The 11482-nt window shown below is 41.9% G+C and overlaps 2 protein-coding genes across 3 annotated transcripts; both read right to left on the bottom strand.

Moving 5' to 3' along the window:
• Positions 1–2048: 2048 nt before the first annotated feature.
• On the bottom strand, positions 2049–5806 carry LOC308140005 (stomatin-like; the record flags this gene model as incomplete). Its single annotated transcript, XM_080509641.1, has 7 exons — positions 2049–2240; positions 2330–2464; positions 3831–4034; positions 4129–4211; positions 4357–4429; positions 4560–4663; positions 5731–5806. The coding sequence occupies 7 exons, from the start codon at positions 5804–5806 to the stop codon at positions 2049–2051; spliced, it is 867 nt and encodes a 288-aa protein (XP_080365767.1).
• A 1095-nt stretch (positions 5807–6901) lies between these two features.
• Positions 6902–11098, bottom strand: slc25a15a (solute carrier family 25 member 15a). Of its 2 annotated transcripts, XM_080513569.1 has the most exons (7): positions 11043–11098; positions 10666–10746; positions 9475–9733; positions 8495–8635; positions 7829–8004; positions 7586–7744; positions 6902–7222 (listed from the first exon to the last, which is right to left on the bottom strand). In XM_080513569.1, the coding sequence occupies exons 2-7, from the start codon at positions 10718–10720 to the stop codon at positions 7101–7103; spliced, it is 912 nt and encodes a 303-aa protein (XP_080369695.1). In that variant the 5' UTR covers positions 10721–10746; positions 11043–11098; the 3' UTR covers positions 6902–7100. The 2 variants fall into 2 exon arrangements, with proteins under 2 accessions (XP_080369695.1, XP_080369694.1); XM_080513568.1 differs by lacking the exon at positions 11043–11098 and having other exon boundaries at positions 10666–10922.
• Between the last annotated feature and the right edge of the window lie 384 nt (positions 11099–11482).

The raw sequence follows: 11482 nt of genomic DNA, 5'->3' as shown, positions 1-11482 counted from the left end.
CAATATTATTGTGGTAAAATTGCATTTCAGCTCTTCGATCCCTCAAACAAAAAGCAGTGAAATTGTGAATCTGCTCGAGCGGGGATCGTTTGTTGGTGACGTGTATTTACAGGTTGACTTATGGTTGACTTGGAGGGTTTGTGCTCTGGAAGAAAGTAGAAGCGACCTTTCTGTACATCAGGTACTCCGATTGCACTGATCACCTCTGTGTCCCGTGGACACGACCGTGTAGTCATTTTACTGAATGTTCGTCCCGCTCCAGAATTCCAGGTTTTGTGTTTACAGATCACGTCAGAGAAAGTGAACCAAGTCTGTTCTTCTGTTGATCGTTTACAGCTCACGTATTGTCAAAGATCGTAATCACAATAAGTTTATATCAAAGCATGTCTTAATAAGGTTGTGCATTATCTTTGTTTTACATTTCTTGTAGACTTTATTTATTTATTTTTCTATTTATTTATTTATTTGTTTGTTTATTTATTTATTTATTTATTTATCTATCTATCTATTTATTTACATTTATTTGTTTTTTATTTTACTATTTATTTTTTATCTATCTATCTATCTATCTATCTATCTATCTATCTATCTATCTATCTATCTATCTATCTATCTATCTTATTATTCATTTGTTTGCACCATTAATTATTTGTCCTTCGCCAGACCTGCAACTGTAGCTTAGCTGTTTGAAACTATCGTGGTCAATGAATGAGAATTAATGTCTCCACTGTATATGTTGCACTTTGTATTTAAGTATTAAATCCCAATATGTATACACAATAATGCAACGTTCAATGTGAATGTACATTAATTTATAAATATATGCCGTGTTACAAAAGTCCGTTCAGAAAGTATGATACTTATACCAAAAGATCAATTTAATTTGCATAAGTTGTGAGAGAATTCTCTCAATTGAAATTAACACATTTTAAGTTTAAATACAAAAAAAGTTTATTTTACCTAAATGCACATTTTGCAGATAAATTGTCTTATGAGCAATTGTCTCTCTTTTCTTCACAAATGTGCAGCATTTCCTTAAACCACATCAACTGATTTTCCCATAACATGATGTTTTCGATGCAAATTTTAAAGAAGGGATTGCGGCATAAGAAGAGAGACCACACGAGAAAATAACTAAACAGCGTTTATTCGCTCTAAAAACAACTATTTGTGGTTGCAGATGCTTAGAAAGAGCTTTGATAAAGGCTACCAGTAGGGGGCACCCCTGATCCTGGAGGGCAGCAGTCCTGCTCCAACACACCTGAATCTAATGATTATATCATTGTGAAGCTCTGCAGGAAGCCTGATACCAAGCCGGTCATTAATCTCAGGTGTGTTGAAGCAGGGAATCATTGACGGTGTGCAGGACGGCGGCAGCTGCAGGTCCCCACCTCAGCAGGATCGTTGTGTTCTGAATGACATACTCAGAATCATTGGAGGTATACAACAGGGGCGTCAAACACATTTTACTTTTTTTTTGTTGTGGCACAGAGTATACTTGATGACAATTCCTACTGAAAATGACTACAACCTCAACATAAAGCCAGTTGTAATGAACCCTTCTGGTGCAAAATGCAGTGAAATGTCCAAAAACTCCTCTTATTGCTATTAAATTACACACGTTTTTACAAACTCTGGCTTTCATGGCAGCATCACCGAAATCTCAGCTCAGGGTCAGTGTTGTGAGAGTCTGCTATCAAGAAGTTTTTGTTTTTTAATCATTAATTTCTTTAAATTTTTGGGAGCTTTTGCTTGGTAGTTTGACAGGCAGCCTCTTGCAGGCGGGTTTATGTTTGATATCCCTGGTATAGAAGATGATTCTGTCCTATTCAGTTGACTTCAGCTTAATTTCAAACTCTGAAATTGTGTTTCACACAAATGTTGAATTCTGTTTCTGATTGACAGGGAGGTTTTTAAAAACAATTCAGCAGTAGAGCACATGACTAAAAGTGACGCCACTTTCACTTTTCAAGCGTTGATAGAATATCACCCTCCGTGCAAATAATCTGAACTCCTGCCCGCCGGCAGAGCACCGGCTTTCAGATGCGTCACTTCCTCGGCATTAGATTCTGCAGAATATCGATGGGCAGAGGGAAGATGATGGTGGAGTTCTTCTCGGCCGCGATGGTGGTGAGAGTCTGCATGTATCGCAGCTGGAGAGCGGAGGGTGCCTCGGCGATCACCAGGGAGGCTTCTTTCAGGGCCCTGGAGGCTTTCATCTCTCCCTCCGCAGCGATGATCTGAAACATAGAGCCGCCGCCCGTTTACTGATCGCCCTGATGCTCGTCTCCAGAAGACGTTCGGCCGATTGAAAACTGCTCTCCCTCACTTTGGCCCTGGCCTCCCGGCTGGCCTCCGCCTCCGCCGCCATGGCTCTCTGCAGCTGCTGAGGCAGCTTCACATCCTTGATCTCCACGCGCTCCACCTTGATGCCCCACGGATCGGTGGCATCGTCCAGGGACTCCTGTGGGGAACATTACGGCAGAATAACAAACACTCCGATTTGAAAACAATTAAATGTAATATTAAGGCACCCTCTTGGCCACATCCTTTCATTAGGCCAGGTTTTTTGCAACAGAACAAGCAAATTCGGCAGTGACAGGTTGTGGAAAATGATGAAATGTCATCTCTTTTCTCTTGGTGTTTGGGCTAAGATTCAAATATGATGGACTAAAGGCAGCCTGAACAGGGATGGCACCAGGGTCCTGTGAACAGCTTTCTAATTTGATTTTTCTAACTGAAAAGTCTGAACGTTCCCGTTTCCCAGCAAACCATGACGAGTGAAATCAGTGTGATTGAAGCTCCTCGGAATTTTTTTGTTAAACTGGTTCGACTGCTTTCAGAGACTATTTTCATTGTCAAGGCCTTTCATATCATCATAGACCCTTTCTTATGTAATTTGTTAAATTTGACAGCCTTTAGGTCCTGTTTACATGACAACGTTTCACGTGACAACACTGAATCGGTAAAAAAAAAAAAGAAAAAAGGGAGCGTTTACGCTGCTGCAGTAGACAGAGACAACAATGTAGTTCGTATGCCGAGCCATACAAGGGCGCTGTTGCTTGATTTTGTAATGAAACCGCACAGACGAGTGCAGAGAAGAAAACGCACCCGACACCGGCATGGACTGGTGACGCATGGGATGCTATCAGGGGTGAGTCTCAACTATAAAACTACTGATATGGACGATAAAACTAGAATACTGACCGCAAGTCATACCACTGCCGGTCGCCATGTTTGTTTACAAGTGAAAGAAGGGCAAGGGAGGGGTAGAGAGTTGCGTACGCACAGTGACAGGCTAAATAGCTTCCAGCAGTCTCTGCAGGAGGGATGAGTGGCCGTGAAAGAGTCTTTCCACCTTGGGAGCCGGATTCAAAACTTAGCGGATACAGTGCATCTGCACACTGGTGCCGTGTAAACGAACCCCCCAACAGTGAAGAAAGTTTTGCAGAGAGCCTCGTAATCGTTGTCGTGTAAACGGGGCCTCAGAAATGAGAAATTTCCCAGTTTTACATGTCGTAATTCTAACTTCTCATCTGCACACTCAGTAAAAGATAGCAGCTCCACAGGATGTTTTCATTAAACTAAACTAATAATAATCTATCCCCTTTGGATAAATTACTTTTTTTCCCCCCCCTCGCACTGGCCAATCCTATGGATGTGGCGGTTGGGGGGTGGCTGACGGGGGTCAAGGGTCACAGTGGTGCTACACAGCTGTGGATTCGAACCTGCAAACTCTTGAATAAAAAAAAAAGCCATTTTCTCCACTCAGAAATGGGAAAGTTCCAAATTTCCAGTTGTAAATCATAGCAATCATCCTAACTCCTCACCTGCATGCTAAGAGAAATTCCCTCTCTGTCAGAAAGCAGCTCTGCCAGATTTTTCGTCCCGAGTACGTTCCTCAGGGTGGTCTGAGCGAGCAGCCGTGTGGACGAGGCAGCGTTGGACACGTTGGCCACAGCCGAGATGGGAGAGTGGACCCGGAAGTACACCACGCCGTCCACACTCACCGTCACAGAGTCTTTAGTGAGAATCTACAAAAAGTTATAATGCAAAGAGATATGGCACATTAGTTGTGTTTTTATTTTTTTTAAGCGTATGGATAGATGATATAGAGAACATGCACACCTCTTGTGGGGGTATGTCAAAGGACACGGTTCTCAGATCAATTTTCACGAAGGTATCGGTGCAAGGCAGGACAAAAAACAGTCCTGGAAAATCACAAATGTTAAATAAGATCGACAATCAGCCTCCAAAACAAATATTCCTAGTCCCATTTTCCCACACAGCCATATAAGAGTTGGCTCCTATACGCCCACGTTTCTACAATATCAACAATAAAAAATACACACGAACCCGGCCCTTTAGGTTTCCTGTCCGTGATCCGGCCCAGTCTGAAAATGACGGCCCGCTCGTACTCCTTCACAATCTGGGAAAGTATTTGAAAAACGTTAATAAACTGCAAGAGGGACCAGAGTCCCACCCCCCCCCCCGGGGGGATTGATGAAGTATTTCTGATTGTGATTCTGAACATGACAGGAACAGGAAACGCACTTTACCTTGACACACAAAAACAAAGTAACGGGGAATAAAGTTATGACAAAGATGAGGGAAATGATGACCAGCAGCCAACCAATGCATCCCAGCGTCCCTGTGTTTTTATCTGCGGAGAGAGCAGAAAGTCTTGAACACACCCAGAGTGTATTGCCACGTATCAGACGGTTGGCGTTACCATAAACACAATCTAACAATGACAGTGATCTGCTGGGCGATACAAAACACTGACGCAGTCGGACAGATAATCACACGGGATCCTTCCTACTCATTAGTCACTAATGGAGTAATCTTTCTCTCGGCGGAGTCGAGTAACTACCCGGAGTTATGTAAAGTTACACAACCGTCACTTTAACATCTTACTGAGTCATGTGAAGGGAGGAAATAGTCTAATTCCTAATTTAAGAATCCAAGCTTGTGGGTAATGTGTTAAAGACTGTATCGTAAAAAAGACAGAGCTTGTCTAATATAAGGTACATATAGAGCAAAGATCAATCGTAAACCAAATAAATGTTGGCACTGTATTATAGGTATTCTTTCAAATTGTTTTGTTGGGTTGTTTTTTTTTTATATTGAGTTTTAGATTTTTGTTCCCCCTCAACCTATCTCAATATTATGAATCATGCTGTGAATTTTCTAAACTCACGAGTAAAAGTAAACAATTACAAATAATCTCGTCACTGTATTTAAGTAAACTTTAGGTTTTTTTTAAGAGTAGCACTTCTATTTCTATTTTCTTCAAGCATATGATTTTACTCATCATGCTCAGGTTCGATGTTCACTTTGTAACCTTTGTGTTGACATGGCCATAAAAATGTGCTTTGAATGTAAATATTTTTACATAATTGAAACAATTCATAAGGTTTAAAAGCATCAAAGGGAAAACAAAGTTATATGTACTTTAAGAGAAAATCGATGAATAAAAGAAAGGTGCTATTAAAAGTTGGGAAACAAGGAAGAAAGCAAGTTTAAAGGAGTATAGTTTTGTTGAGCAGGTCAAATCAAGGTCACATTGTTCTTTTAAGATCAACTCTTTCGGGAAAACCGAACAAAGAGTTGTCATTACTGCTCACTTTCCCCTCGAAGAATAAGATAATCTCCTTATTTGATCAGTGTTGTAACGGTTCTAAACACGCACGCTGCACACCCGAGAGCCACGACGTGAATAATATTCACCTTCGATATTCTCTTCGCTGATCTCCAGTTTTCCTTGAGTCACCATCGCTGCTGTGCTGGATGTTGTGGAGAGCATTACCTGGTCGTCCCAGTGATGGAAGGAGTGAAGCGGCGCTGCTCTTGTGTACCTGTCGCTGGTCCCTGTGGGCTGTGGCCCTGATGCTAAGGAACGTACACACACACACACACGCACACGCACACGCACACACGCACACGCACACACGCCTGGTGGCTGCCCACAGTTGATGTGAACTACAGAGGCTGTTTGTTTGTATTAGAGAGCTTAAAGTTCAGGTCTGGAGCCTCTTGTCATCTGAGAGCGCAGACTATGAATTAATAATAAGCAGCATTGAGGTCACGAAACCTGAGACGGTGCAACTAGAAGATGTTATCGTGTTGTTGTGCCCTCTTATTGTGAAGGTTCACACAGTGAGTCGCGCTGAATAAGTACATTTTTGTTCCAGTGAAATGCTTGAAATTTCACAAATACATCTTGCACATGTAATAATAATCCCATGCACACATAAGGTAAATCTATGAGTCTATGCATCTGTAAATAATTCAACACACTTTAGCAAATACAACTGTATGAACATAAGTACATCTATTTAAATAGATGACACAAATACAACCAAATCCATCGATTAAAAACATACATATTGTATAAATACATTAAATGCAATCAATACACACACATATACGCCGATGTAAATAAACCACTACATACATATTAGCACATATGGACACATTTAAATAAATGACACACACATGTAACTAAATCATAAATGCCTAAAATACACAACATCCTGTATAACTAATTCATACATGTATACATACACACACTAAAACATCAGCATTTCTGGTGATTTTTAATGATTTGCATGAATTGAATCTTGTGAAGCTGCAATGTTGTGATATTCAGCATTCGCTCTTTGTGTGAGTTTGCAGGTTCTCCCTGTAAATGCATCGGTTTGCTGTAGATTCTCTGGCCTCTTTTCACACTCCAGTATGTGTTTGAGGTCGATAAGTAATTCTAAATGTCCCTGTAAATATAAGAGTGTCTAAGGTATCAAAGTATTTCAAATAAACCCAGCCAACATTTCTTAAATTTTGTCCTTTTATTTAGCAAACATCATTGATCTCTCTCAAAATGTTCACAAATTGTTTAAACAAATACAAATTTGAATATTCAAACAAAAAAACAGTATTTAAAACACTGTGGCCAGCACAGTGAACTCCAGTTGTTACCAATAGAGGAATGTTTTAGTCTGGAACCAACATTTACACCATTTTAATGCTCATATAAAGGAACTAAATACGGATAGTGTTTCAGTAGCTCATTCTACATTTGACAGGACAGATGATCCACATCAAGCGCCGGCTTTCTCCATCATGTGTTTGCGGCTCCACTCATAAGCCAGGAAAAGAGCCCCGTTTGCTGGGAAGGTGCGAATCATGGTGGGGGTCAGGCCGGAGTACAGAGCAGTGATTCCTGCAGAGCCGGAGACAATAAAACAACCACACTGGGATCAATACAATGCAAAATGCAGTGAAATGTCCCACTATCTCCAATAGTTGTTGCATTATGCATGTTTTTACAAACTTTAGAACTTGTTGCAGGATGATTTCACAATATTGGTTATATATGTATGTATATATATATATATATGTACAGTCTTTGGTCCCACCCTGGTTACAGTAGAAGTATTCACACAGTTTATAGTATATGCATGAGTTAACATCCAGATACAAAGCTGTCCTCTCGTCCGTCCTTATGGCCCAATACTGAATCTGAGTGTAATAATACGTAAGCGCTACCATTAAACATTCTAAAAAGTATCTTGAGACGTCCTACCTTCAGAGCGAAGGATTCTCACCAGGCTCTGGATAAACCCGTCTTGTCTCCCTGCTAAGGAGTGCACCTGGATCCTGGACTTCACGCAGTCTATTGGATAGACCGCCAGCCAGAGACAAGCTCCCCCGAATCCCCCGCTGAACATGAGTGGAAGAATACCTGCCGAGTAACTACAGTCAACTGGTCTCATCCTGAACGGGTGATAATGCGTCCGAAATGTAGAAGTAAAACATAGAAGCAAACCTATACTGTCTTTGTCGGTGCCCATGTACTGCGCAAAAGTGGAGCGGCTGAGTTCGTAGCCTCCGAAGAAGCAGAAGTAACCCGGCATCTCCCGCACCATGGTGGAGGTCAGACCCTGGTAGAAGCCCAGAGGACCGTTTGTCTTCAGCACCGTCTTCACGACGCTCCACACGGTGCTGCAGACACCGAGAGAACCAGCCGGAGGTCAACACGCCGCTCCCACCGAGCACGTTTGGGTGACACGTTTCACTCCATTGTTGGATTACGTACACAGGTAATGACACAAGACTCAAAGTTGCTGTCGTTTTATCCCTTCAGTTACCAGACAGTGGTTCCTCACCTGCAGTCTGGGTATGAATCCACCCACACACACTCAATGGAGTTTAATATACACCCTGAGCTTTGAATTGAAGTGTTTGTAAATGTTCACATCTTTAACAATTAAGAGAATGTGCCGTATGCGATATTGGGTCAATCTGATGGTTTCATGCATGCAGAGATAGGACACACGGGAAAAACACTGGAGCGCTGGATAGAAATCCAGGCGCGTCGACCTGATAACAGACGTCGTCGCCGCATCTTGTGAACGAGGTCACTTGAAATGGTCTGAGAAATCCAGTAATTGGCCGATTTGATTTTCTTTGGCTGTTTTCTGCTCACACTTACCTTTTTTGTCCTCTGGCTATCTTCCCCGATTCCTCCATTTCGTGCATGGCCTGCAGCCGACACTTCACCAGCTCCGTGGGACACAACACCAGGGAGGAGAAGATGGAGGCGAAGGAGCCTGCAGAGGCCTTCTGGACGTCACTGGTGAGGAGGAGCGCAGAGAAAGGTCCAGTTAACTGTCAAACTTTCTGCCTTTGTACGATTGTACGTTCCATCGTGACCCGTCAGTGGGACAGCAGAAACTCCTCCTAAAAGTTTCGCAACACACGTTGACCCCGAACTCTTGATTTTCGTCAGTCTCGGTATAGTAAGCAGATTAAGGTTAAATCAATTTTTCTCTTCCGTGCGAAAGACATCCCAACCATTATTTCTCACCTTTGTTGCCACAGAGTCTTTAAATCAGATGGTACGTTACATAAATATACCGTTTGAAAGTGATATTCAGCTTTTATTTCTTTTGATTACTTTCAACCAGTGAAGTTGGATTTCCAGGGAAAACCCCAGACGACATAATAATGGTCAACCTTCACAGTATTACTTTGTCTCCAGCAATGTCCAAATACCGTTCTGCCACTCTGCTGATACGTTGACAGGAAGACAAGGTCACCAGGATGTCATCTTGCATACAGACATGTTTTATACTTCTCTTACCTTGAATGAAATCCCTCTCATTTTCGGGTCTTCCCTGACTTTCTTTTGAGCCATTTGCTTTAAACTGGGCCACTGGTGAATCGTGTGGATTTAAAACATCTTCGAATTGTTTCATTAAAGCTGAAACGTTGCCGGACTGAATATAAAAACTCCCACCACATCGAGCAAAGCTTCTTGTCAAAGCTAAAGGCTAAAGATTTGGTGTTCCTTTAAGCTCATAATATTCATAAGATGTATTGTCGTCTTGTGTGCGCCTGTTTTTAACAAAACGACAACATGTTAAACATAATATGCAGCATATTTGAGACCAAAAATTGTAAATGGAAGACCTGAGCTCCGCCGCTTTATCCAGCCCGGACACGAGGCGGACCAGGTGTTGGCAGAAGCCGTAGCTCAAGAAAAGGATGGAGTTCTCGCTGATGTTGGCGACGAGGGCCGGGGTGGCGCCTCTGTAGAGGCCCCGGATTCCCACCTGTCTGGAGGTTGAGACGAAGCAATCGACGAAGCCGCGGTATTTGGCGGGGAAGGTCTGCATCTTGACCTTGGCGGTGTCGAAGGGCTGGCCGCACAGGACGCACGCCACGCCACCTGACGGCCACGTGACGAGCAAATCGCACCACAGTTTGAATGAGTCGAAAATACTGCGAAACACAGAGACAAACTAAAAGGCGCCCAAGAGGATTATTATTAGTGATTTCATTGTTTTGTTTAATTTTTTTCCACCCAAAGGGTCATGGTTACATTTCACCAATCAGGATTGTGGTTGGAAGCCAGAGTTCCTGAAGGAGACCTACACACTACAGCAGAATAACTGTTGTGATGAGTCTACACTGCCTGTCATTTCTAGTTATGGGGACAGACTTTTTCCCTTGTACAGTAAAATAATCCTGCATGAGGGGAGAGGGAAGCCCCCGGATAAGCCCTCACTGAGGCAGATGGTCACCACCTCTGAATCCAGTCCTGTGAAAAGATTTGTTGTTTATTATGCCGATTGGTGGCTTGATATGAAGCCATTTTATTATTGCAGTTATACTGAAAGGAAAATCTGAATCACTCAATAGCCTTTTATTCTACAGGATCCCATATGATCTAGTTGGTATTCCCTGTTATAAGTAATTATAAATACTCAACTACTTTGCTGTTATTTCTTCCTGTAGTTTAGTAGTATTTCTTTGGGTACTCAAAACTTTGCAGATCCTGTGACGTGCATGTTTGACTTGGCACACAATTTGCATTCCATGTATTCCTCATTTCACTCATATTAACAGTACCGTATATGTATTCTACAAATGTTTAATCGTTTTGATTTGCATGCCTGGATGCAACATATATATTTTTTGTATCTATATTTGATTACCAAGTGTTGATTTCCCATACTTTAGTCTTTTGTCTGTCGTTGTTTTTTTTTGTTTTTTTACGTTGTGTGCAATAACTTCGATCGAATGGTTGTACATCTTCAATAAATCTCTGCACTTAACTCGTCATAAAAGTTAGTCATTTATGGCTGAACTTGAACTCACCTGCAGCTCCAGCTGAGAAGTCGATGAGTGCCTGGACAGCAGGGTGTGGCGCCATGACTGAAGGAATGCGCACCTGAAAGTCTGAAAAGCTTCAAATCAATACACCTCTGCACCCAAACAGACACAAACCTAGAGAGCGGCTACAAAATCAATCAGCTATTGAGAGAAACAAATCGGAACTGGTGCTCCTCCCTCACGAAGAACTCAAAGAAAACTATAAAACTGCAGCACGCGCTCCCGAAGCCCCACATGCGTAAAAAAAAAAAAAAAAAAGCGCTCATACGACTTTCCAACGTCGCGAAGAAACTGTCCAGTAATCCAACAAATCCCAATAGCGACTGAAAAATGAAAGTGACCTGAGTAGTTCCGGGTCTTACCGCACTACCCCTTTTCTTGACGACTTGCTGTCGAGAGAACCGAGATGAAATACAACCTGAGCTGTGCGCACTTTACGCACGACAAGCGCGCAAGGAGCTCCATCTTAAATGCGTTTCCGTTACAAAATAAAAAATAAATAAATGAGTACAAATCTGAAAATTATCTCGTTATCTGTTGTGATTATGTTTTTTGTTTTTTTTTATGAACCGTTTAAATATTAAAAAAAATAGTAACCGAGTAACAGAAGTGGCAATACAGATTAAAAACGACACTTGTTTTTGTCTCAATCTGAATAAAAGTGCGGAAAGGATATACCTGCTGACGACACAATAAGTATACTTTATTACTTAGTTCCGTATTTACTTTAGGTAGTTGGAGAAAAAATGTTGATGGGGCGGGCTGGATCTGATTGGTGCAGGTCTCCTGTCAATCATGTTAC

This window comes from Blennius ocellaris, assembly GCF_963422515.1.
Source record: "Blennius ocellaris genome assembly, chromosome: 2".
Classification (NCBI taxonomy): Eukaryota; Metazoa; Chordata; class Actinopteri; order Blenniiformes; family Blenniidae; genus Blennius; species Blennius ocellaris.
This window is presented reverse-complemented; position numbering and strand designations above follow the sequence as displayed.

Bases quoted from the DNA above. Each gene is read 5' to 3' on its own strand.
- slc25a15a (XM_080513569.1), bottom strand. From the start codon at position 10,720: ATGGCGCCACACCCTGCTGTCCAGGCACTCATCGACTTCTCAGCTGGA. The intron at 9,734-10,665 runs GTGAGTTCAAGT...CGTGGCCGTCAG, and splicing joins CTTCTCAGCTGGAGCTGCAG to GTGGCGTGGCGTGCGTCCTG. The intron at 7,223-7,585 runs GTAGGACGTCTC...CCGGCTCTGCAG, and splicing joins GAGAATCCTTCGCTCTGAAG to GAATCACTGCTCTGTACTCC.